General features: G+C 44.9%; 2 protein-coding genes across 3 annotated transcripts in view; one reads left to right on the forward strand and one right to left on the reverse strand.

The window, feature by feature from the left end:
* The window catches only part of sde2 (SDE2 telomere maintenance homolog (S. pombe)), a 111,917-nt gene that overhangs the window by 37,481 nt on the left and 46,992 nt on the right, over positions 1-27,444 (reverse strand). Inside the window, exons 6-7 of one of the 2 annotated variants that reach the window (XM_069887823.1) lie at positions 23,303-23,675; positions 22,201-22,266 (exon numbers count right to left, since the gene is read on the reverse strand). In XM_069887823.1, the coding sequence (XP_069743924.1) occupies positions 22,225-22,266; positions 23,303-23,675 (415 nt within the window). In that variant the 3' untranslated portion in view covers positions 22,201-22,224. Of the gene's footprint in view, positions 1-22,200; positions 22,267-23,302; positions 23,676-27,444 lie in introns of those variants that run through there. The other variant, XM_069887822.1, reaches the window with a different exon arrangement.
* Positions 1,638-20,596, forward strand: LOC138737187 (left-right determination factor 2-like). Its single transcript, XM_069887824.1, has 4 exons — positions 1,638-1,896; positions 5,584-5,827; positions 11,205-11,441; positions 20,275-20,596. Exons 1-4 carry the CDS (start codon positions 1,638-1,640, stop codon positions 20,594-20,596), a joined length of 1,062 nt encoding a protein of 353 aa, XP_069743925.1.

The raw sequence follows: 27,444 nt of genomic DNA on the forward strand, positions 1-27,444 counted from the left end.
AGATGTTAAGAATGAGCTACAATGAATGCTTGATTTGGGAGGTACGGTTAGGGCACACTATTAGAGTTGTGGCCCTGTGCTGTCTGTAAGGAGTATGCATGTTCTCCCCGTGACCTGCGTGGGTTTCCTCCCACCCTCCAAAACATACAAGGTTGTAGGTTAATTGGGGTATTTGGGTGGCGTGGGGTCATGGGCCGGAAGGGCCTGTAACTGTGCTGTCATGTCTAAAATTCATTTAAAGAGGAGGAGTAGCGCATCAGCTCACACACCCCTCATCTCAAGCCAACACCAGAAATGGGTCTCCACCGTCACAGATCGCAAGAATCTTCACCTCCCTCCTTCAGTAATGCCACAGCTCAGCATTTTTTAAAAATATAAATGCTCCAATGCAAAAGATGCGGTCATCTTATCCCGGTAATTTTGGGAAATTGACTGTTATTGCTGGTTTTGCAATACCTTAGACAAACTGAAGTTCAATGGCTTTAAAGTTCAATGAAGTTCAAGGACTCTCGCAAACTTCTGCAGGTGTACCGAGGAGAACACTCTGAATGGTTACATCACTGTCTGGTGCAGAGGTGCCAAAGCACAGAACAGAGAGAGGCTAGAGAGCCGTGAACTTGGTCAGCTCCATCACGGGTACCAGCCTTCACTCCATCAAGGACATCTACATGAGACAGTGTCCCAAGAAAGCAAGGACCCCCACCACCCAGGCCATGCCCTCCTCTCACTGCTACCATCAGGAAGGAGATACAGGAGCCTGAAGACAAACACCCAGTGGTACAAAAAACAGCGTCTACCATCAGATTTCTGAATGGACAATGAAGTGCAGGTACTACCCCACTTTCCCTTCTTTTGCACTAATTTATTAAAAATGTAATTTATAGTAATTTTACACTGTGATACGGCTGCAAAACAACGAATTTCATGACACGTTCAGAACAATAAATCCTGATTCTCTCACCAATGAGGTCCACTGAATAGCAGATACCACTTCACTGCCCTTGATCTTGACAGAAGTTGTGGTTAAATTCGTGACTGTGCCCCAGTGAAGAGATTAGCACTGGAATTGACTGATAGGAGGAGGAAACCCACGCAAATACGGGGAGAATGTATAAACTCCTTACAGACTGGAACCTGGGTCGTTGGCACTGTAACAGCATGGTGCTAAACAAGCCACCCATTTCTATCTATGGATGCCGTCTGACCCACTGCTTTCAAATTGCAGCCCTCCTGGGACCAGGGTGTGATTACTGGGTGCAGGATGCACCTACTGAGTACCTCCAACAGCAGCTCATTGTTAGGCTCAAGTACACAGCCTTATGCTGATTACAAACAGTCCAAAGGCTGGTTAATCACAATGCAAATATTGCCGGGGGGGGGGGGGGGTTGCCTCAAGCCCATCCCACGAGTTAATTTGCAATTGCCACACAACCTGAAAGGTGTCAATCAAATTCACTGGGAGGGTCTGAGCTGTAGACTTTGATGTCTGCACCCTTTATATACTCTGCTTTGTCTAGATGGCAGCTACTCGAGGGCAATCATCAGCTTGTAAGAGACAGAGCCTTTCACCAGTGGACCAGAGGCAGGACTCCTCAGACAGCAGGGAGATGTCCAGCATCGACAACTGTCCCACTGTGATGAAGCTTTCCCTCGCCTGCTTGGTGCTGCAGGCAGCTTTGGTGAGCGGAGTCTCCCACGACAGCATCAAGAATGCCATGCTCCGTCAGCTGGGGCTGGTGGATGTGCCGCAGATCGGGAGGGGGGACCTGGAGAAGGTGGTGGTGCCCGCCCGCCTGAGGAACAAGTACGCCTCCCTGCTACGGCTTCACAAGCAGAGGAAGAGGAGGGCGCTGCCCAGCCTGGCCGGCATCCTGCGGGGAATTACAGGTGCTGCAGGTGAGCAGGGTTCAAATGGGGAGGCGCAGCTAGCACGGCTGTTCGAGAAATACCATTAATGGCACTAGTGACTCTGGTTCGAATCCAGGGCTGTCAGTAACAAGTTTGGACGTTCTCCCCATGACTTGCGCAGGTTTCCTCCAGGTGCTCCAGTCCCTTCCCATATTGCAAAGACAAACAGGGCTATTGGTTAATTAGTCACATGGGTGTGTTTTGGTGGCATGGGCTCGTGGCCAGAAGAGCCTCTTACTGAGCTGACTTCCAAATTAAAACTTTTAAAAAATTAATTCAAGGTACAGTACAGCACAGGAACAGGCCCTTCTGTGCCCAATGTGAAGTCCAAATTAAATTAAAACTCCAACGCTTGAAATTGATCATCTCTTTCTATCCATGTGTCTATCTATAGAACTCCATAGAGCATGACAGCATAGAAACAGGCCATTTGGCCCTTTTAGTCTGTACCAAACGATAATTCTGTCTCGTCCCACTGACTTGTACCCAGGCCAAATCCCTCCATATTCCTTCCATCCAGGTATCTATCCAAATTTTTCTTCAATATCAAAATTGACCTTGCCTTCACCAATTAAGATGGGAGCTCATTCCATGCCCTCACCACTCTCTGCGTGAAGAGGTTCCCCCTAATGTTGCCTTTAAACTTTCCCCCTTTCACCCTTAACCCATGTCCTCTAGTTTTTAATCTCACCCAACCTCAGTAGGAAAAGCCTTCTGGCATTTTCTCTATCTACACCCCTCATAATCTCCCTCCTTGTGTATTAACCCTCTCATCCCCAGGGTCAGAAGCCTTTTATCTCTCCTGACAGCCTGTTCCAGGCACCTAACAGTGTGTGGAAAAAAAAATACTTCCTCTGTATATCTCCCCCCACCCCCACCCCCTTAAATATACATCCTCTAGTGTGTGATATTTTTAGCCCAGGGAAAAGATTCTGACGTGCACCCCATCAGTACCTCTGATAATTTTATAAAGCTCGGTCAGATCTCCCATCAGTACTTCTGATGACCCAGGTTTGTCCATTCTCTCCCTCTAAACCAAGCAACATCCTGGTAAACCGTTTCAATATCCCTGCTGGTTTATTTTAGTAACCAGAGATAGAACCATCTCTAACCCCATAACCCATCTAGAACACAGACCATTACAGCACAGTACACGCCCTTCAGCCCACAATGTTGTTCCTACCTAAATGAACCTACTCCACAATCTAACCCTTCCCTACCTCACACCTGTAACCCTCTATCTATTTTTCTTGCATCCATGTGTCTAAGAGACTTTTAAATGTCCCTGTTGTATCAGCCTCCACACCACCCCCAGCAATGCATTCCAGGCAGCCACCGCTCTCTGGGTAAAAAATCCTAACTCTGATGTCTCCCCTAAACTTTCCTCACCGTGTACACACGTCTTTTGGTGTTTGTCACTCTTGTACCTGGAAAAAGGTGGTGGCTGACCACCCCATCTATTATTCTTGTGACTTCTTAGCTCTCCTAACCTTGCCTCATAAGACATGTTCTCCCACCTCTTGGCTCAACCTTTCCAAACATTGCATTGGGTCAGGGGCTGGCATGTTACAGCACTGCATTGGGTTGGAGACTGCCATATTGCAGAAGTGCATTGGGTTCAAGGCTAGCATGTAAAGCAATGTATTGGGTCGGGACTGGCATATTACTGCAATGTAGTCAACGAAGAGATGTACCATTCTCACTATTATCACCTATACCCCACAGAGTAAATGTAAGAAATGTATCCCATTGCCAGCTGGGTTCGTTCCAAACAGGACTCCTCCACTGGAACAGACAGCATGCACATTCCAGAGAAGGAAAACAAAAGAGCTGAGCAGGGAAATCCCTGCACAAAAACATCATGATGTACATTCTCCCAAGGTTTGACACTGGGAGCATTGCCAGCTGTGAGACCATCCATGTCTACATGAAGTGCACAGGGCTAGAGTTCCCTGATTCGAGAGAGCGAAATCTGATTTTGTATACAGTTCTGGACTCTCTGTGATAAGAAGGATGTCATGAAGTTGGAAAGGGTGTGAAAAAGAATTCAAAAGAATGTTACCAAGACTTTGGTGGGGGTGGGGTTTGAATTATAAGAAGAGACTGGATAGGCTGGGACCTTTATACCCTAGAGTGTGGGAGGCTGAGGCATTACCTCGGAATTTTAAAAAAACCACGAGGGCCAGAGATTCAGTGAATGACCACGTCCTATTCCCCCAGGGTTGGGGAGTCGAAAACTAGAGGATGAGAGGGGAAAGATTTAAAAAGGGATCAAGGGACAACCTTTTGTACTGCAAGTACCTTGGTGAAGGGCTCAAACCTGAAACTTTGATTGTGTACCTTTATCTTGTATGTCTGCAGGTTTGGCATCGATGAATGCTGATTCATCGGGTTGCACTTGTACAATCAGATAACAATAAACTTGACTTGATCTTTGCTATATAAAGTACACCCTTTGACCAGCCGAGTTTCTCCAGCATTTACTTCAACCACAGTGTCTACTAGGGAGGGTGGGATGGGAGGAGGGAGGGGGGGGGAGAAAATGGCACTGTATATGTGTGAAAAGGAAAAAGTGTGTTTCAAGGTTAATGTGATTTATGGTGTGCAAAATAAAAAATTGAAAAAAAAAGAAAAAAGATTTTAAAAGGAAAAAAAACCCCACAGTGTCTACAGACTTCAGTGTTTCACATTTTGCACTGTGCGCTGAGTATTTGGAATGAACTGCTAGAGGAAGTGGCAGAGGCAGGTACAATTTAACACACCACAGCAAAGGCCCTTCAGCCCACGTGTCTGTGCAGAACTGGACATCCAAATCAAGCTTAAAATCCTGCTTTCACTCGATACACTGCATATTCATGAGCCCATCTAGAAGCCTTTTAAATGCTATTTTTATCTGCTTCTTCCATTACTCCTGGCAGCCCGTTCCATGCACCTACCACTCACCTCTGTGTAAAAAAGTTGGCTCATGCATATCCCTTGAACCCCCTCACCTTAAATGCAAATCTTCTCATGCTTGATGCTTTTCCCTACAGGGAAAACTGCTACCAATTAGGATTTTATTCCCTGGATTGTAGAAGAATCAGGGGAAATTTGATAAACATATTTAAAATTACTAGGGGGATAGACCGAGTAAATATAGGTAGGCTTTTTCCACTGAGGGTGGGTGAGATACAAACCGGAGATCATGGGTTAACGGTGAAAGGGGAAAAGTTTAGCGGGAACATGAGGGGGAACTTTTTCACATGAGAGAGGTGGGGGTGTGGAACAAGCTTCTAGCTAAAGTAGTGAATGCAAGCTCAATTTTAACATTTAAGAAGAATTTGGACAGGTACTTGGATGGTAGGGGTGTTGTGGGGTCTGGACTGGGTGCAGGACAGTGGAACTAGGCAGAAAAATAGTTCACCAAGGACTAGAAGGGCCGAAGGACACTGTTTCTATGTTATAATTTTCTGTGGTTCCACGGTTCTATCACCATTTCAAGATTTCCCTCAGTGTCCTCAAGCGATTCAAACGTGACTAACCCTATTACCCTGCTGTATGTCTTAAAAAACTGTCAATGGCCAAGACTGCAGCTTCACACCCAGTCAAGTGCAGGAAGCCAATATATCCAAGATGGAAAATTATGGTAAAATCACCTTCTCTGCACCCTCCTGTTTCTCCCCCTCCTCCCCCCAGATACCACGGGAGACGTTCTCTACTCAGACCCCACCAGGCAGAGGCTGGTTTTCAACATGAAGGGGCTGATCCCGGAGAACAGTGAGGTGACCATGGCGGAGCTCAAGCTCTTCAAGAGAGGTGTCCACAAGGGGGAGCTCCCCCCCAGGAGGCACAGCCGACCGGTCAACAACGCCAGGGTTAGCGTGTACTGGCTCAAGACCATGGCTGACGGCAGCAACAGGACCTCGCTGATCGACTCCAGGTGAGAACAAGATTAATACTGGAACGTAAAAGGTTACAGCACAATCCAGGCCCTTTAGCCCACACTGCTGTGCTGGCAATGTTGTCTCTAATTTTTAGTGGTCAGTGTGCACAAAAATCTTGTGCAAATTTTTTCCCCTGTGGCAAAAGTCTGTGCACACTGAATGCTTGTGCAAATGTAAACCTGAAATTGTCTCTCATTGTGAATAAAACTGTATTGGCATGTTTTAATAAAATACAAGTATGATTAACTACTTGTTTAACCGACTAGTTAACAGAAAGATTTAGCTAAGAGATTATTTTCAATAAGTATAATTATTCATGACTATGTTATTTTAGGTAACTAAATTTTGTGCACTGGTTGTAAAACGGAGCACAGCTTAGAAGGAACTGTGGTGCCGACCTATGTAAATCTATCCCAGCATCAATCTAACCCAGTGGTTCTCAACCTTTTTCTTTCCACTCACATCCCACTTTAAGTAATCTCTATGGCATCGGTGCTCTGTGATCAGTAAGGGGTTGCTTAAGGTGGTATGTGGGTGGAAAGAAAATGTTTGGAAACCACTGTTTTAATCGTACCAAATTGACTCGTTATGTGCACGGTTTCAGAACTCCAAAGGAAATGGACCAATGACAATTTTTCTCAAGCAAAATATCTCAGTAACAATTGGGTCCAGATCAGTGATTCTCAACCTTCCCTTCCCACTCACATCCCTTACTAATCACAGAGTACCAGTGGCATAAGGATTACTTCAAGTGGTATGTGAATGGAAAGAAAAAGGCTGAGAACCACTGATCTAACCCTTCCCAACCTCACATCCATAACCCTCTATTTCTCTTACATCCATCTGCCAAAGAGTCTTTTGAATGTCCCTACTGAGCTAGCCTCCACCACCAAACCCCTGGCAAAGCATTCCAAGTGGAATTGAACTGTTCTCCACTCACTTCTGCCCTTCGCCCAAACTATCCCTCCAGCCAGAGACTCACACAACACGTCCGCCAGCGTAATCTCCAATCAAATTAATCTTTTGTAATGTACAAGTATCCATTTATTAAAATGGATTTTTGCACAATCTTTTAAAGTATAGAGCAAAAGATTCACAAGTACAATTTAACATAGAAGCTAAATGTGTCAAATTACATCTTCCATCTGCTGTTAAAATAGCAACTGGCCAACACAATCTGGAGGGGGAACTCAACGGGTCAAGCTGCACCCGTGGGAGAAGAATGGTCACTGTTTCGGGCTAGCACCCTTTATCCATGAAGGGCTTTTGCTCCGAACATCCTCAGAAAAGGGTTTGGGTCTGAAATGTCACTCATTCATTCTCTCCCAGTAACGCTGCTCGACCCGCTGAGTTTCTCCAGCAGATTGTGTATGGCTTCACATTCCAGCATCTGCCATGTGCCTCCCATAACCATATAACCATCACAGTATGGAGACAGGCCATCTCGGCCCCTCTAGACCGCACCAATTTAAGAGATCTCCTCTAGTCCCACCTACCTGGTCCCTGTCCATAACCCTCCAATCCCCTCACATCCAAGCACTTATCCAACCTCCTCTTAAATGACAAAATTGACCCTGCTGCAACCACTTCTTCCAGAAGGTCATTCCACTCAGCCACCCCTCTCTGACTTTTGCCCCCTAACCCTTATGACCCCTCATTCCAATCTCTCCTACCCTCAAGGGGAAGAGCCTATTCACATCTACTCCATCTATTCCCCCTCACAATTTTAAATACCTCTATCAAATCCCCCCTCAACCTTCTACACTCCAATGAATAAAGTCCCAGTTTACTCAATCTTTCTCCGTATTCTAGATACTGCAATCCAGGCAACATTTTAGTAAATCTTTTCTGCCCCCTCTCTACCTTATTGATATCCTTCCTATAATTTGGGGACCAGAACTGCATACAATATTCCAAACTTGGCCTCACCAAGGCCTTGAACAGTCTTAACATCACCTCCCAGCTCCTATATTCTATTCTTTGATTTACTATCTACATGAGATTCCACTTTCAAAGAATGATGACCTGTTATTCCAAGATCTCTCTGTTCCTCTGAATTCCTCAACGCCCTCCCCTTCATCGTATACGGCCTGTTTTGGTTATTCTTCCCAAAATGAAGTACCTCACACTTATCTACATTAAACTCCATCTGCCACCTTTCAGCCCACTCTTCTAAGCCATCCAAATCCTTCTGTAGTCTCTGAAAACCATCCTCACTATCCACAACTCCCCCTATTTTTGTATCATCCACATATTTACTAACCCAATTTACCACCCCATCATCCAAATCATTAATGTAAATGACGAACAACAAGGGACCCAACACCGATCCCTGAGGCACACCGCTTGTCACTGCCCTCCATCCTGACAGACATTTATCCACCTTGACTCTCTGGCATCTACCTTCTAGCCACCATTGAACCCATCTGACTATCTCAACATTAATACTATACTGTGGTGACTTTTCACAGGAGCCTTACAAGAAAGCAAAGGGCTACTTGACGAGCAGAGAATGGGAGCTGAAACCAATCCTACCCTTGTTTACTTTGAGGATCAAGAAATCTATCAGAACCCAAACAAATACTGTATATTTACCCTCCAAATGGGTCAATCAAGCCCAATTACAGCACTAACCTCCTCCCCCCACTCTAATTATTTACCACATCCTTTAAATTTAGATATAAAGTTGCAGCATGTAAATAGGCCCTTCCAGCTCACGGCTGACTAACCCCGTACGTCTTTGGAACATGAGAGGACACCGAGGCACCCGGTGGAAACATATTCAGTCACGAGGAGAACGTACAACCTCCTTACAGACAGCAGCAGGTTTAAACATGGGTCTCTGGCACTGTAATCGATCATATCAGTTGCAGATAACCTCAACCTGGGTGGTATTTAAGAGTCCGCACAGGGTAGATCTTGAAGATGAAATGTGTGTACCCATGAAATGCGACAAGAATTCCTTTACAGAAAATGGTAGAAAATGGGAAATTTTATTCATGTGGCAAACTTGACATGGAATCCAATCCCCAATGAATAATGTGAGCAAATGAAATAAGAGCTCTTGGAAAGAAATGGGCCTACTACACAAGGGGCTGTTGTGCAGGACTAGAGAGACAATAGTAAATTCCAGAGAGCGCCTGTTTCAGGTGAGCGGAGGAAAGTTTGGATTCCACTTTCAAAGAACGATGAACTCTAAAGAAACAGAGAGTGGTTGATATCTGGAATGTATTGCCAGGGTTGGTAGTGAAGGCTGGTACAATAGGGACATTCAAAGACTCAGACAGAAAATAGAGGGCTATGTGCGCGAAGTAGAGAAAAATTAGATTGCTGCATAGATGAAGGAAAGGCTGTGGTAGTTGTCTACATGAACTTTAGTAAAGCCTTTGATAAGGTCCCGCATGGAAGGTTAGTTCAGAAGGTTAGGTCACTACGTATCCATGGAGAGGCTCTAAACTGAATTCGAAATTAGCTGTGTGGGAGGAAACAGACTGGAGGCCTGTGACTTGTGGAGGGCCTCAGGGATCTATGTTGGGACCATTGTTATTTGTTGTCTATATCAACAATCTAGATGCTAATGTTGCAAATTGGATCAGCAAGAGAGGAGGCGTAGTGGACAGAGATTTTCAAACCTTGCAGAGGGATCTGGACCAACTGGGAGAATGAGCCAAAAAAAAGGCAGGTGGAGTTTAATGCAGACAAGTGTGAGGTGTTGCATTTTGGAAGGGCAGGACATACACAGTGAATGTAGAGCACTGAGGAGTGCGGAGGAACAAAGGGATCTGGGAATACAGATACATTGTTCCCCGAAGGTGGTGTCACAGGTAAACAGGGTTGTAAAGAAACCTTTTGGTAGCTTAGCCTTTATAAATCCAAGTACTGATTATAGGAGATGGGATTTTATGCTGAAGTTGTTTTAAGACATTGGTGAGGCCCAATTTGAAGTATTGTGTGCAGTTCTGGACGCCTAAATACAGGAAGAATATCAGTGAGATTGAAGGGGTGTAAAGATTTACTAAGATGTTTCCGGGTCTTCAGGAGTTGAGTTACAGGGAAAGGTTAGGACGTTATTCCTTGGAGTGGAGAAGAATGAGGGGAGATTTGATAGAGGTTTACAAGATCATGAAAGGTATAGATAGAGTGGGCTTTTTCCACTTAGACTGGGGGAGATAAATACGAGAGCGTCATAGTTTTAAGCTGAAAGGGGAAAGCTTTAGGGGGAACATTAGGGGAAAGTTCTTCACTCAGAGTGGTTAGAGTGTGGAAACGAGCTGCCATCTGATGTGGTGAATGCAGGCTCGATCTCGTGCTTTAAAAATATATTGGATAGATACATGGATGGGAGCAGTCTGGAAAGCTATGGAACAGGTGCAGGTTAATGGGCCTAGTGGAACAATGGCCAGCACAGACTAGAAGGGCTGAATGGCCTGTTTTTTTTTTGTGCTGTGGCATTCTATGGTGCAGTAAGTTTACATAGGCCAGCACAACATCATGGGCTGAAGGGCCTATACTGTAATGTTCTATGAATGGACAATTCCGGCTTCTTGTCCATTAAATTATTTTGTTTACCCTTCGCAAATTTTTGATGACAACTTGACCGTCGAAGGAGATGGTGAGAAACAGAAACTGCAGTAAATGCTAATGTTGCAAATTGGATCAGCAAGAGAGGAGGCGTAGTGGATCTTCATCTCTCAAGGTGCTGATACCTGCTCAACTTTACATCCACCCTAACGGAGAGAGGAAAACAGTCAGTCTACTGGAGGAGCTAAGCAGGTCTAGCAGTTTCAGTGCGAGAAAAATGTTTCGGGTCAGAGCCCTTCATCAAGTCTCGATCCGAAGTGCTACCCACTCTTTCTCCTCCGACCCGCTAAGTTCTTCTGGCAGATTGTTTAGTGCAACATTATTCCAGGACCAGTTAACTGGGTTCGAATCCAGTGCTGTCTGTACGTCCACCCTGTGACCTGCGTGGATTTTAAATGTTAAATTTAGATGTACAGCATGGTAACAGGCCGTTCTGGCCCACAAGCCTGCGCCCCCAAATATCCAAATTAAACTATAACCCCCCCCATACGCTTTGTAGGGTAGGAGGAAGGAAACACGCAAACCTTGGGAGAATGTACAAACTCTTTACAGACAGTGCCATATTCGAACCTGGGATGCTGGCGTTGCGCTAAGCGTCACCTTTCCCTGAGTGCTCGGTTTCCTCCCACCCTCCAAAACGTACGGGGTTTATAAGTTAATTGGGTGGCTCAGGTTTCAGTGGGCATTAAAAAATTTAAAAAATAAGATTCCAGCATCTGCAGTCTCTCATGAATCTCCAACAACCCCGCCAATCTTTCCAATCAAGTCTTTTTTTTTTGCACGTCCGGTCAGGTTGGTGCCCATCCTCGATGCCGGCTGGAGAAGCCTGGACGTCACGCAGGCGGTGCACTACTGGATGGCGGATGCAGAGACGCCAATGTTCCTGGAGATCCGGATCGAGGCGGAGCGACTGGGCAGCTACGCAGCTGAACTGGCCAAACTGGTGCACTTCACCGCTCAGGGTACCGCTGACCAGGCACTGGGCAAACCGGAATTGGTCCTCTACACCCTCAATCTTGAAGAGTATGGGTACGTGGCTTTTGTTAGGTCACCTGTCTGGGTGAGCAGCCAATTTCCTCCCTCAGCTCCCACAGCTCATTCTGACCATCCAAAATACTCGAGTGCCATACCAAACATGCTGGAGAAACTCAGCAGGTCACTCATTATCCATAGGGTAAAAGGCCCAGGCCCTAAACATTGGTTACCCTTCACTTCCCACGAACACTGCACAACCTGCTGAGTTTCTCCAGCACAGTTCTGTACTTGCGCAGGATTCCCGAAAGGTTAACCTCCAGGTTGAGTCAGTGGTGAAGAAAGCAAATAGTTGGCCCTCACAACCAGAGGAATAGGATACAAGAGCAGGAATGAGATGTTGAGGCTCTACAAGGGTGAGGCCTCACTTGGGAGTATGGGTACAGTTTAGAGCTCCTTATTTAAGAAAGGATGTGCTGGCATTGGAGAAGGTTCAGAGAAGATTCACAAGAATGATCAGCATATGAGGAATGTTTGATGGCTTGGAAGCTCACAGAAACATTTTGAATGTTGAAAGGCCTGGACAAGGGTAGACATGGCAAAGTTGAGTCTAGGCAAAGAGGGCACAACTTCAAAATTGAAGGGCGCCCATTTAAAACAGAGAAGTGGGGGAATTTCTTTATCCAGAGTGGTGAACCTCTGCAATTTGCTACCACGGATGGCTGTAGAAACCAAGTTGTTCAGTGTACTCAACAGTCAGGGTATCAAGGGTTATGGGGAGAAGGCAGGGGAGTGGGGCTGAGTTGGAAAATGATTGAATGGTGGGGCAGACTCAATGGGCCGAATAGCCCATTTCTGCTCCTGTGTCATGGTACGGCACTCAACACTAGCATTCGCAGTCTATCTTTTGTAACTATTTATTAAGTCTGCTGCACTGGAAAAGTCATATTTTAAATTTTAGACATACAGCATGGGTCTGTGCCCCCCAATTAATCTACAATCTACAACCCCGGTACTTTTCAAACGGGGGGGGGGAGGAAACCGGAGCCCCTAGGGAAAACCCACACAGGTACAGGGAGAACATGCAAACTCCTTACAGAAAGCGTGGGATTCAAACCCTGGCCTCGATCACAGGCGCTGTAAAAACATCGCCATCGAGCTTCCCCCAGGTTTTAAGTTTATGAGGCGTCGAGCCTGCTCCACCATTCAATGAGATCATGGCTGACTTGGCCATGGACTCAGCTCCACTGGCCTGTCCATTCCCCACAACCGTGAAATCCCCAACTCTGCAAATCTAACTCTGTCTTGAGGGCGACGCGGTTAACGCAGTTCTATTCCAGCACCAGCGACACGGGCTCGAATCTGCCGCAATCTCCCGGTGACCCCTGCGTGGAATTCCTCCGGGTGCTCTGGTTTCCTCTCGCAATGTACGGGGCTAGTAGGTCAATTGGTCACTCGAGCTGAATTAGTCTCCTGAGCCTGAAGGTCACGTTACCGTGCTTTATCTCGAAATTACAAAACAATTAAAAGTATATTTTCAGAGAATTCCAGATTCACTATTCTCTGGGAGAAACAGTTCCTCCTCATCTACATCCTAAGTCTACTCCCCAAATCAAAGAGGATCACGTCACATTTCTTAATTTACAAATTAGTGCAAACTTGTTTTTTGCTACCACAGTGAGTTCTATCACCGCCACTTATTTCAAGTTATTTAAAATGTTTTAATTATTGAAACACGCTATAATTCAGTCTCCCAGTTCTCCCAGCCACAAAGTAAATCCCAAGCAAAGCGGGGCTACGATTGCAATACACAGATGTGCTGGAGAAACTCGGCAGCATCCGTACGAAGTAAAAGGTAGCCAACGTTGCGGGCCTGAGCCCTTCGTCAGGACTGTTCCTTTGTCCTCTGAAGAAGGGCTCAGGCACTTATGGTTTTTAGAATGCAATGTTGGGAAATTTGCTGAAAATATTAACGTAATTACTGCCTGCGTGGTTGTTCACACTGGGTGCCTTTTTTGACTGCAAGTACCTGAGTGCAACAGTCCTGGTGGTTGGACGTGCAGCAGAGTGGGTGACCGTCAATGAATTTTTCCGGTACAATTTACAATTCCCTCCAAAACATTGTAGGGGTCCTGCAAGATAAAACGCGGTGCAGGAATTGACTCAAAATTCCTGCACATTCCTTTTTCGACTGGAGGCAAAATTCCTTTGTGCCCTTACATGCCTGCAGTCTAAAAACCAGAATTGGACCCCTTTACTTCCTATGAATGCTGCGTGCCCTGCTGAGTTTCTCCAGTGCGTTTGTGTATTGCACTCAACCCTAGTATTTACGGACTTTCTGGTTTAACTCCTCGGGGCTGAGGTTTATATTTGAAGGGCTGCACTTACCCTTCCACCTAGCAAGAAGTGGAATAAATAAATCTCACAATTTTTTTCAAAAATGCATGAAGATAAAGTCTGCCAGTTCCCCAATTACACAGATAACACGATCCTTGATTGATCAACACTTTATCTTTTGATTTTCCAGAGGTTCGCAAGTTGGAATATTCATAACCCGTCAAAGTTTATTCAAGAGCACACAATCCTTGACACCTTTTCTATTTCAATCAACAGTTTCCTGACAGAACATTACCCTTCCCGCCCCCCCCACCCCACCGAAAACTTAAGATGCACTCTTTTCAAATCAACAGCAGGCAGTGTTTCTAAGACTCCAATCTAATTAAGAGGTCTGACCTGCTCAATCTGCCCTCCTGCCATTTGTGATTAGATTAGAGCCTCCCCCTTGGCTCTTTTACATTATCTTATATTTAATCTGTGTATTGGTAGTAAAAGAATTTAGAACATAAGAAACAGAAGCAGGTGTCCGTCGAGCCTGCTCTACCATTCAATGAGATCATGGCTGATTCGGCCATGGATGCAGCTCCACTACATTTCCCTGTGATTTCCCGATCTAATTTAATTATTCAAATCAGAAAATAGTGCTTTGGATTTGGAATTTAATGCTAACTTGCCAAAATAATTCACAGCGGCTGTTCAATTTACTCCATTGATGCACAAACATGCTGGAGAAACTTAGCAAGGCCACACAGTGTCCAGTAGTCACCACAACGCTCCTCTTCTCCTAACCTTTTATTCAGGTGCCTGCCTGTGCTTACATTTGATGAGTGGCCCAAGCTCTTTGGTTGTTCCTAATATCCTAAAGACCAGTGGTTCTCAACCTTGTTCTTTTCGTTCGCATCCCCCTTTAAGTAATCCCTATGCCATCAGTGCTCTGTGATTAGTAAGGGATTGCTTAAGGTGGGATGTGGGTGGGAAGGGAAGGTTAAGAATCACTGCTCTAGCCCAAAACATTGGTGATGTATCTTTACCGTTGCTATATAAAGGCACTGTTTGACCTGCTAAGTTTCTCCAGCATTTGTGTGTGTTTTTCACAGCTCTGGACCCGATTGTTACTGAAATATTTTGCTTGAGAAAAATTGTCATTGGCCCATTTCCTTTGGAGTTCTGAAACCGTGCACATAACGAGTCAATGAGGGACAATTAAAAGAGTGGTTTTCAAACGTTTTCTTCCCACCCACATCCCACCTTAAGCAATCCCTTACTAATCACAGAGCACCGATGGCAGAGGGATTACTTAAAGGGGGATGTGAGTGGAAAGAAAAAGGTTGAGAACCCCTGCTCTAGATGCTGCGTGACCTGCTAAGTTTCTCCAGCACGTGTGTATTGCACTCGACCCCGGCATCTGCAGACTTTCCTGTTTCACTTTTGTGTACCGTACGGTTTCTTTAGGTTCCATCAGTCATGTAACATACGTAACCTTTTGCAGGTGGTCCCCGACATACGTCCGAATTCCACTCTAACCGATTGGTAGGATCTCGAAATGGACACAAGTACATTTTGACATTCAATGACATTAATATCTATCTCTGAGTTGCTACCAGTGGCATTTTGAATTTCACTGGACCTATGCTCACCCCCACCCCCCCCCACCTTGAACACCGGGTCCGCCACCGCTTTAGTGGTCCTGAAAACAGAACACATTTGGCAGTAGTGGCTTCCTGGCCAAGTTGGTCTGTCAAAATTAACAGATCGCCAGGACCTGATGCGTATTTTTTTTATATTTACAGCTACATTTTCTTTATTTTTAAAAAATGTATACAGTATACTTTTTTGGTTGTATGTATGGATGGTCATAATTCGCCTTGGTCGTAAGTAGGGGACTACCTGTACTTATTAGCCTGCGCTCCTCACCCCGCCCCTTCTTCCCTCCTCTCCTTTTCATTTCAACATCTGCCCATTTTGGGTTATACCTGATGAAGGGCTCAGGCCTGAAACACTGGTTACCCTTTACTTCCTATTGACACAGCATGACCGTAGGCTTCTCCAGCATGTTTGTGTATTGCACTCGACCCCAGAGTCTGCAGGCTTTCTTCTTTAACTTCATCTTTAGCTGGGCAATTACTATGTTTGGGCTAAACAGAGAAAATGGAAAGACCCGGCAAGTCGGGGAGCATCCATGGAGAGAAAGGGCCAGTCATCATTTTGGGTCGGGATGCTACATTGAGGCTAGATGGTGAAGGGAAGTTAGCAAGGCATAGAAGCAGGGGGAGGGAACGCCTAGAGTCTGGATTCACTACTGGACAGGAGGCCGCATGGCTAAGGGGGCCCTGGGGCAGAGGGATCGGAGGTGGCAGGATCCACCCAATGTCGGGGCTCTTCTTCTCACCTTGATGGCGGCACTGCATTAACAGTCTTTATAGGGCAAAGGAAAAGAATTGTGTATTTTATGTACCCAGCAATAAATGGGACCTTGAGAGGCTGGGGAGAGGCCAAGAGGTGAGAGGGGTCTGGATGAAAGGTGGGAAGGGTGGGCGGGGAGGAGAGTACCTGGGAGGAGCAGGGGAGAAGATTTGAGAGAAAAGTCAGAACAGTTTTTTGCCCCCCAGAGTAGTGACTTTGTGGAATTCCCTGCCCAAAGAAGCAGTGGCGGCTGCTTCATTAAATGTATTTAAGACACAGGCCTTTGCATAGAAGGGGAATAAGGGATTATGGGAAAAAAGAGGTAGGTGGAGCTGAGTCCTCGGCTAGATCAGCCATGACCTTATTGAATGCCAGATGTTCCCGTTTCTGATGTAGAACAGGAACTGATGAAGGAGAAATGTGAAAAATTGGAACCAAATAAGGGAGGGGCATTTACTTAAAATTGGAAAAATACGTGCATTTAAACATACACCATGGTAACAGGCCCTTCCGATCCCTGAGACCGTGCCACCCAATTGACCTACATAGCCCTCACGTTTTGGAGGGTGGGAGGAAACTGGAGCACCCGGAGGTAACCCATGTAGACATGGGGAGATCGTACAATCTCCTTTCAGACAGTGCCAGATTCGAACCCAGGTCGCGGGTGCTGTAATAGCTTCGCGCTAACCATGCCACCCCTAAAATTCAATTTTCAAATTCCATTATTCACTGAACTGTGCATTTCTGTGTTCATGGGAGATTCAAGATAAATGCTTTTAAAGTTGTAGTAGGATTTTGTCAGCAAGTCATTAATCAGGAAGGGGCAGCAGTGCCTACACGAGCTAAGCAGGTTTTTTTTTCCAATGGAATACATTTATTCATTTCTTTTTTTTTTTAAATTTTTTTATTTTTCACACCATAAATCACATTAGCCATGATATACACTATTTCTTTTTCACACATATACAGTGACTTTTTCTCCCCCCCCCCTTTCCTCCCAAACCACCCCCCCACCCCCCCCTCTCATCCATTTTAGGTATACAATCTAGGTTGCATTAAGCCAGTCAGACAATGTTGTCATTCAACAAAATTACACCAGAAATTCTACTGAGTCCATTCTTTTCTTTCCTTCTCCTTCCATCAACTTAGGTACTGTTTGTCCCCGGTAGGTTTTCGCTATTGTATTTAATGTAAGGCTCCTATACTTGTTCGAATATTTCAATCTTATTTCTTAACCAATATGTTATTTTTTTTAATGGAATACATTTATTCATTTAAATTTGGTAGTTTCTTCCTTTTAATTTGGTTATGTATTCCATTAATATTTAAAGACATATAGTTCAGCGTAGCCCTTTTATATTTTGTTTATCTTCTCTTTCCGTTTTTCCATCATTACCTTTCCTCCTTTTCCATTTCTGTTTTCTTATTTTCAACTCTTTATAAGACAACATTCCTACAACATCTAACATTTTCCTTATTCTCCTATTTCTATCTTATTTATCCCCAATCTCCCCTTCCCCTCCTGAGTTGTCCTTTATCCCTTGTCGGACAACCACATCTCCCCTCTCCATTTGGATTTGCGAATCCACTCGCAAGCGTCAACTGATTTTGCAGTGACCGCTATTTCCCCCCACCCCGCCTCCCCCAGAAAAGATTTCACTTTTCATATGTCACAACGGTCACTCTTTTAATTCCCTCCTTATTCTCTCTATTCCATTACCTTCCCTTATTAATTCTTGTCTATACTATCTATATTTTCCTCTAAGTACAGATACATTCATGTATGCTCATTGTCTCTATTCACTCTTATACCTCTTTACCCGCATACATATCAATCGTGATCATTTTTACTCTCATTACCCGTCTTCATCCCTCAGTCTATTTTTGTCTTTACCCACATACATATCAATCGTGATCATTTTAACTCTCATTACCCGTCTTCCTCCCTCAGTCTATTTTTGTAATTGTTCTGCAAATTTTCGTGCTTCTTCTGGATCCGAGAATAGTCTGTTTTGTTGTCCTGGAATAAATATTTTCAATACCGCTGGATGCTATAGTATAAATTTATACCCTTTCTTCCATAAAATCGCCTTTGCTGTATTGAACTCTTTTCTCTTCTTTAGGAGTTCAAAACTTATATCTGGGTAAATGAAGATTTTTTGCCCTTTATACTCCAGTGGTTTGTTGCCCTCTCTTACTTTTTCCATTGTCTTCTCCAGTACCTTTTCTCTTGTAGTATATCTTAGGAATTTTACTACAATAGATCTTGGTTTTTGTTGTGGTTGTGGTTTAGAGGCCAATACTCTATGTGCCCTTTCTATTTCCATTTCTTGGTGTAGTTCTGGACATCCTAGGGTCTTAGGTATCCAATCTTTTATAAACTCCCTCATATTCTTGCCTTCTTCATCTTCCTTAAGGCCCACTATCTTTATGTTATTTCTTCTGTTAAAATTTTCCATTGTATCTATTTTTTGAGCTAGTAGTTCTTGTGTCTCTATAACTTTTTTATTAGATTCCTCTAATTTCTTTTTTAAGTCTTCTACCTCCATTTCTGCTGCTACTGCCCGCTCTTCCATCTTGTCCATTTTTTTTCCCATTTCTGTTAAGGTCATCTCCATTTTATTTATTTTCTCTTCTGTGTTGTTTATTCTTTTTCTTAAATCCTTAAATTCCTGTGTTTGCCATTCTTTAAATGACTCCATGTATCCTTTAATAAGAGCAAGTATATCCTTTACCTTGCCTTTCTTTTCTTCTTCTATTTCACTGTACTCTTCCTCTTCCTCTGGGTTGACCATCTGTTGTTTCTTTGGTGCCCTTTCCTCCTCTTCTTTCTTGTTTCTATTGTCTTCTGTGGTCTCTTCTTGCTGCAGGTGTTCTGCAGCTGTCGTTGCCGGCTGTGGAGATCGACTCCCCAGCTGGTCCCCCCTCCCGTCGGTGTGTTTCTTTTCATTCGCATCGCGCATGCGCGAAGTATCGCGCATGCGCGGTTGCGCACTTTTACTCGGCTCAGCGAGCCATTTTTGTAGTCCATTATTTACCGACCTGAGGGAGCGGGTTTCTCTCTCCGCAGCGGGCCTCTTCGGACAGGTAAGGCCTTCACCTTTTTCCTCCTTTGTCTTCTCTTCCTCTCTTCTTGCCGTTGCTTTCGATTTTTCTTTTTTTGTCGCCATCTTCTTTCCACCTTTATACTCACTTTTCTGTAACTTTTATTTCTGTGCCTTTGTGTTTTCTCTTGTTTTTCCCGACTTTTCTGGAGAGGGCTGGAGTTCACCTTCCGGCCACTACTCCATCACGTGACTCCTCACGAGCTAAGCAGGTTGAGGAGAGCAAGACTCCCATCTTGACATTTTACTGGAGCACAATTGAGAGGGTCCTGTCTGCCTGCAACATTGTGTGGTACAGTAGTTGCAAAGCATTGGACTAGAAGTCAACACAAAGGATCATGAGAAGGGCTGAGATCCCTTTCCTCTACTGACACCATTCAACGTTGCTTATATAGGACTCAAAAAGTTAATTTCCTATCCAGCTCACAGTACCTTTGGCCCACTACCATCAGGAAGGAGGTGCAGGAACATCAAAATCAGGACTTCCAGGCTGAGGAATAGCTTCTTCTCAAAGGCTGTGAGATTGATGAACTGAATCAGGAATTCACATACCCTCAGCTGGGTCTTCCAGGCTGAGGAATTAGGAGATATGGGGAGAAGGCAGGTAGGTGGAGTTAGGTCATAAATTAGATCATCAAATATCTCAAAATATTAATTTTAAATGATATCTTTATGAATATACAGGTATGTGATTATTAGGTGTTGTGTATGTGCATCATGGAAACACTGATTTAATTGGCTAAACAAGTACAGTCACATTTAGCATATTACAACGCCCAGAAACCCGGGTTCGAACCCAGCACTGTCATTAAGGAGTTTGCATGATCTCCCCATGTCTGTGTTGGTTTCCTCCGGGTGCTCCGGTTTCCTGCTACCCTTCAAAATGTATGGGGGTTCTAGGTTCATTGAGGTATAGGGGAGCACGGGCTCCTGGTCAGAAGGGTCTGTTACTGGGCTTAAATAAGTTTAAATTTGAACTTGTTCATTCAAGATTCCAGCATCTGCAGATTTTGCGTTTGACTATTATTTTCTTTTATCACATTCAGGAGTAGCGGTGACTGTGGCTTAGAAAGAGGCCAGTCCTGCTGCAGGCAGGAGTACTTCATCAACTTCCGGGAGCTGTCCTGGACCCAGTACTGGATCATCGAGCCCCCTAGCTACCAGGCCTTCCGCTGCGTGGGGGTCTGCAAGCAGCCCCACTGGTCCCATGGGTACGGGGAGAGGAGCTGCGCGGCGGTGGAGAGCGCCTCGCTGCCCGTGATGTACCTGGTGAATAAGGGCGCCTACACGGAGATCGAGGTGGCGGAGTTCCCCAACATGATCACAGAGAAGTGCGGCTGTGCCACCGACAACGTGTCCGTCATCTAGCTGCAGGCTTAGGGACCTTCCACCTCAAAAGTCTCTTCAATCTTCCTTCAAAGCAGACATGCACAATCCAGAAGCACTTTTATGTAAATAATTCGATTTGAAAATGTATATTTTTACTACTTTTTCCTGTGAAACATTGGTAACTAAATTTACTTTCTCTGGCAGTTAGCGGCAGGAGTTCTTTGTCAATGGAAGGATGGCAATTACTGCAGCTGTTAGCACAACACTATCACAGCGCCGGAGACCCAGGTTCGAATCTGACGCTGTCCGAAAGGAATTTGTATATTCTCCCCGTGTCAGAGTGGTTTTCCTCCCACTGTTCAAAACATACGGGGGTATAGATTATTTGGTGCATTCAGTGGTCATGGGCTCGTGGACCGGAAGGGCCTGTTATTGTGCTATACGTCTGAACCAGTGGTTTTCAAACTTGTTCTTTCCACTCACGTATCACCTTAAGTAATCCCTATGCCACAGGTGCTCTGTGATTAGTAAGGGGTGGTCTGTGGATGGGAAGAACAAGTCCCTGATTGACTCATTATGTGCAGTTTCATAACTCCAAAGGAAATGGGCCAGTGACAATTTACCTCAAACAAAATATTTCAGTAACAATTGGGTCTAGAGCAGTGATTCTCAACCTTCCCTTCCCACCCACATCCCACCTTAAGCAATCCCTGACTAATCATAGGGCACCGATGGCATAGGGATTACTTAAAGTGGTACGTGAGTGGAAAGAAAAAGGTTGAGAACAACTGGTTTACGGTAACAGGGGAAAGAAAGGATCCAAGAGGCAACTTTTTCCAACACAGCGATAATGGGTATGTAGAATGAGCTGCCACAGGAAGTGAGAGAGGCTGGACAATAGAAGAGACATTTAGACTGGAATATAGATAGAAAATGTTTCAAGGTGAATGCAATTAGCTCAGGTGGGGGTCAGCATTGATGGTGCAGCGAAGGACCTGTTTCTATGCTTTATAACTGTACCTCAATTCTCTTGGGACAAGTATACAAGGTTTGTATACACGACACGATTGGCTTAGCAGTTAGCACGATACCATTACAACACCAGTGACTTGGGTTGAAATCTGGTGATATATGCAAGAAGTTCGTACATTCTCCCCATACCTGCGTGGGTTTCCTCCAGGTGCTCAGGTTTACCCCATCCTTCAAAACGTACAGGAGTTAATTGGGGTATTTAGGTGGCAATGCATTTGTGGAACAGAAATTTGACACTTAGAAAATTTGAAGAACACTTGTTGGATCTGTTCAATGTCTGTTAACTATCTCAAAATGTTACACCAGCTGCAGAGAGTGCAGTAAACAGTCACCAAATGAATTCCTGGGTTGGTGAGTCTTTCACATTGGCAAGATTGCATAGGGTGAGCGCCTGTTCTTTCGAGTTCAAAAAATTGATGTACAAAATACCCAAAACCCTAACAAGGTTAGTTCAGGAAGCTTGGCTCCCATCTGAGAAACAAGGGGATTCACAGTTTATAACGCGATCATACTGAAACATGCAAGATCCTTAGTGCGGAGGAAGAACATCAAATGCTTTCACAAGTGGAAGGATCACAGAGTTTCAAAATAAGAAGCCAATCAATCACAACCTTAGCTCAGTAGAAATTTTCTCCTCAAAGAGTGGCGACTCCCTGGAATTTTCCTGACCCAGAGGGCTGTGGAAATTAATTGAACATATTTAAAGTGGAAGCAGATAAATTTATCAATGGTCATGGGAACTCTGGCCAGGGAAGATTGACTTCGAATGGCAGCACAGGTTGGAGGGGCTGAGTGGTCTTCTAGGCTTTGCGTTCAGTCAGGATTCTGCCATTTAGCATCGAAAGAATAAATGGCGGCACTGCTGGAGCTTCTGTCACGGCAGTGCTGCCCCTGGGGCGGACCTGGAGGGGAGACGCACCACTGATATTGATGCCGTGTGGTTGGAGTCTGCCCAGATGGAATATCGGATGTTGTCCCTCCCGATTTGCGGGTGGCCTCAATTTGGCAGTGAATGAAGCCACAGACAGACATGTCTGTGCATGGCCATGGTGTGCGGAAATGAAATGGTGTGCCGGGGGAGGTCCTTGCTGTTGCAGCTGACTGACATGACAATAAAAGAACCCGCGTAAGGGTGAAACAACCTCTACAAGGTAAAGCTGTGGCAGAGTTGCTGCATCACAACTCCAATGAGAGTCCAATCCCAGCCTTGGGTGCTGGCCAGGCAAAACCCTTCCCAGCATTGAGGGCCGTCGGAGAGCAGCAGCAATCATCATGGATCCACACCACCCACTGCTACCATTGGAAAAGAGGTATAGGTGCCACCAGATTCAGGAACAGCTGCTCCTCCTCCACCATCAGACTCAACGACAAACTCAATCAGGGACCTACAGCATTTAAGGAATCTTAATTTTGCATTTTATTGATTTTTTCCCTCTCTGCATTGCAGTCAGTTTGTTTAGATTACATGTGCACACTGTGTCCAGGTTTTTTGGTAATTCTGCCTGCAGGAAGAAGAATCTCAGGGTTGTATGTGATATCATGTATGAATTCTGAAAATCTGAAATCTGTTGTATTTTAGAGGTGGAAGAATCTGAGGGGATGTAGATGGGAATGTGGGGAGAACAAATAATAGGTGCTTAATGGTTAGCACAGTCTGAACGGACCGAGGAGCTTACATTCGTGCTCTGAGAATCTACATCACCCAGTACTCACTGTGGCTGCTGGTGCGTCCACAGCGATCTCAGTGTCTGCCATCCTGTCTGCTGTTTCTTTGGGACTTTCACCATCGATTGCCCCTTCTGCAGAGAGGTCGACTTCCGGCGAGACCAAACTCTTGGCCTCCGCTTCGTCACTGGGTTCCGGTTCTGTTGGGCTGAGTTCACTCTGCTGCACGGGAAATGAGTCTGGCACGTCAGGGCTGGCACTGGGCTCGGGAGCGCCATCTGTCGGATCGCTGGCATGACTGCAGGCGACTTTTGCCTGCACCTCGGAACTCCCTGAGTGGGAAGACGAATCTAAGGAACAGCTCTCCGCCATGCACTCCTCATCAGAGCTCCCTGATCCTTCCAAACCCTCCACTCCCATCCTGCAATAAGAGGTGGGAAAGTCAAATCAAGTTCATTATCAACTGACTATACATACATAACCAGACGAAACAGCGTTTCTCCAGATAACAGTACACACACAGACACAAACACACACACACATGAACTTATAATTTAAAATAAAAAAATATAAATATTTTGGAATGGTTTAAGACCATGACACAAGAAAACATAGAAGCAGAAATAGGCCATTCAGCCCATCGAGTCTGTCCTGCCATTTAATCATGAGCTGATCCATTTCCCCACTCAGCCCCTCCTGCCCGGCCTTCTCCCTTTGATGCCCCGGGTATCAATCTCTGCCTTAAATATACCCAATGACCTGGCCTCACAACCATAAATTCCACAGATTTACTATCTTCTGGCTAAATAACCATCATGAGCTGATCCATTCTCCTGTTCACACCCCTCCCTTGCCCTCTCCACGTAACACTTAGCACTCTGTCTATTCAGATACCTATTGATCTCTGCCTTAAATATACCCAGTGACAGCCTCCACAACTGTCTGTGGCAACAAATTCTAGATTCACCACCTTCTAGCTGAAGAAATTCCTCCTCATCTCAGTTCTAAGTAGATTCCCTTCAATCCTGTTGTGCCCTATTGTCTTAGACTCTCCCATCATACATCCACTCTGTCCACGCTTTTCGATGTCTGAAATGTTTCAATGTGATTTCCCCCCCCATCCCCCCATTCTCCTAAGTTCCAATGTGTACAGGCCAAGAGCCTTTCATTCCCATCTGGACCTTCTCCAACAGCAGCAGAGCCTTTCTCAAATGAGCCCAAAACTACTCCCAATACTCCGAGCGAGGTCTCACTAGTAGAGCCTCAACATCATATCCCTGCTCTTATATTCTGTTCCTTTTGAGAAGAATGCCAGCATTTGGCTTCTTCACCGCTGACTCAACATGCAAGTTCACCTTGAAATTAACCTGTACGAGGACTCCCAGGTCCCTTTGCATCTGAGTATTTTTAAATTTTCTCCCCATTACAAAATATTTTTTTTAACCAAAATGCACGTCCGAACACTGTATTTAATTTGCCATTTCTCTGCCCATTCTCCTCATCTAAGTCCTTCTGCAGCCTCCCCACTTCCTCAACACTACCTGTTCCTCCACTTACCTTTGTATTATCTGCAAACCTGGCCACAAAGACATTCAATGTCTTTTAATTAATTGATTAAAATGGAGTATAAAAAGAAGCGGTCCATCACCGACCCCACTGGAGCACCAATAGAAAATGGCAGACAACCGGAAATACGATCCCTGCATTCCGACACTCTGCTTCCAGACGACTACCCATGCTAGTAAGTTTCCTGTTATATATGGGGCTCTTATCTTGTTAAGTAGCCTCATGTGCGGCACTTTGTCAAAGGCCTTCTGAAAATTCTCCTCTGTGGTGTAACTATTACAGGATTCAGTTCATCAATCTCATTACCAGAGGACTGAGTTCAAGAGCAGCGAGGTAACATTAGAACACACTTAAAACTATGGAGTTCAGATCTGGTCAACTCATTACAGGAAGAATGTGGAAGCTTTGGAGAGGGTGCAGAAAAGATTGACCAGGAGGTCACATGGAATGGAGAGTATGTCTTATAAAGAAAGGTTTTTCTCCTTGGAGCAAAGAAGGATGAGAGGTATATAGGATTATGTGGGACTTAGATAAGGTGGACACCCAGCACTTTTTTCCAAGGATGACAACAGATTCTGGGAAATAGAACACTACAGCACAGAAACAGGCAATTTCGGTCCTTCTAGTCTGTGCTGAACCATTTTATTTTTGCTGAGACTCACTGACCTGCACCCAGTCCTTAACCCTCCCATCCACGTACCTGTCTAAATTTTTCTTAAATGTTAAAATTGAGCCCACATTCACCACTTCAGCTGGCAGCTCAGTCCACAATCCCACCACTCCCTGAGTGCAGAAGTTCCCCTTGTCTATCCCCCTTATAATTTTAAATACTTCCATCAAATCTCCCTTCATTCTTCTACATTCCAGGGAATAAAGTCCTAACCTGTTTAACCTTTCCCTGTAACTCAGTCCCTGAAGTCTGGGCAACATCCTAGTCAATCTTCTCTGCACTCTTTCTATCTTATTGATATCTTTCCTGTATTAGGTGACCAAAACTGCACACAATACACCAAATTTGGCCTCACCAATGTCTTATACAACTTTACCATAACATCCCAACTCCTGTATTCAATTCTTTGATTTATGAAGGCCAACATGCCAATGTGATAGTACAGATTCTATCACCAATGTGTATATGTACAGATTGTAGTGTAGGATGACTGTGATTGGCTGAGTGTGTAGCCACACCTACTGGCAGGTCTTAAAGGATTGCTCCTAGCCAGACCAGGTCATTCTGGACTGGTCGACATACTTGTTATATGCTCCAGTCTTTTAGTTAATAAAACCCTTGGTTTGGATCAACAAGTCTTTGGTTCTTTCGACGCGCATTACAGCCATAAACTCTCTTTCCAACTCTATCCACCTGTGATGCCACTTTCAGGGAATAATGTATCTGTATTCCCATATCCCTCTGTTCTACTGCACTCCTCAGTGCCCGACCATTTACTGTGTATGTCCTTTCTTGGTTTGTCCTTCCGAAATGCAACACCTCACACTTGTCTGCATTAAATTCCATCTGCTATTTTTCAGCCCATTTTTCCAGTTGGCCCAGATCCCTCTCCTAGCTTTGAAAACCTTCCTTGCTGTCCACTACGCCTCCAATCTTTGTGTCATCTGCAAACTTGCTGATCCAATTTACCACATTATCATCCAGATCATTGATATAGATGACAAACAACAATAGTGGCAGCTCCGATCCCAGAGGCTCCACTCGTCACAGGCCTCCAGTCTGAGAAGCAGAAGCAATCACCACCCTTCTCCTTTCAGCAATCGTTGAATGCTGACAAACTCCAAACCATCCAGCCCTTTTACAGTATGGGAGTCCTAGACAATATGTGGAAAGTTAAAATCTCCCACGATCACAACCTTGTGTTTCCTGCTTCTGTCTGATATCTCTCTACAGATTTGCTCTTCCAATTCTCGCTGACTATTGGGTGGTCTATAATACAACCCCATACCTTTCTCGGTTCTCAGCTCCATCCATATAGTCTCAGTAGACGAGCCCTCTGGTCTGTCCTGCCCAAGATATTTTCCCTGATGAGCAATGCCACTCCTCCCCCTTTCATCCCACCCATTCTATCGCGTCTGAAGTCTACAATATTCAGCTGCCAGTCCTACAACCAAATTCCACCAATGGCCACAATGTCAGTCTAACCTCGTCTGCCTTTCCTACAATACTCCTGCATTGAAATAAATGAACCTGAGAACATCTCCACCACATTCAACCTGTTGCATTCTAACAGTACATGCAATTTTAACATCATCTTTTCCCTCCTCCACTCCTCTATCTGCTCTGGCCATCTGCTTCCCATTCCCTGCAAATCTAGTTTAAATCCACCAGAGCAGCACTAGCAAACATTCCCGCAAGGATATTAGTCCCCTTCCAATTCAGATCCAAACCATCCCGGCAGGACAGGTCCCATCTTCCCTGGAAAAGAGCCCAATGATCCAAAAACCTGAAGTCTTTCCTCCTGCACCACATCTTTAGCTACATTATCCTCCCATTTCTAACCTCACTAGCTCGTGGCATGGGTAGCAGTCCTAAGATCACAAGCCTGGATATCCTGTCCTTCACCTAACTCCCTGAACTCTCCTTGTAGGACCTCCTCACCTTTCCTACCAAC

The sequence above is a fragment of the Narcine bancroftii genome, chromosome 6, assembly GCF_036971445.1.
Source record: "Narcine bancroftii isolate sNarBan1 chromosome 6, sNarBan1.hap1, whole genome shotgun sequence".
In the NCBI taxonomy this organism is placed as follows: domain Eukaryota; kingdom Metazoa; phylum Chordata; class Chondrichthyes; order Torpediniformes; family Narcinidae; genus Narcine; species Narcine bancroftii.

Bases quoted from the DNA above. Each gene is read 5' to 3' on its own strand.
- LOC138737187 (XM_069887824.1), top strand. From the start codon at position 1,638: ATGAAGCTTTCCCTCGCCTGCTTGGTGCTGCAGGCAGCTTTGGTGAGC. The intron at 1,897-5,583 runs GTGAGCAGGGTT...TCCTCCCCCCAG, and splicing joins GGGAATTACAGGTGCTGCAG to ATACCACGGGAGACGTTCTC. The intron at 5,828-11,204 runs GTGAGAACAAGA...ACGTCCGGTCAG, and splicing joins ACCTCGCTGATCGACTCCAG to GTTGGTGCCCATCCTCGATG.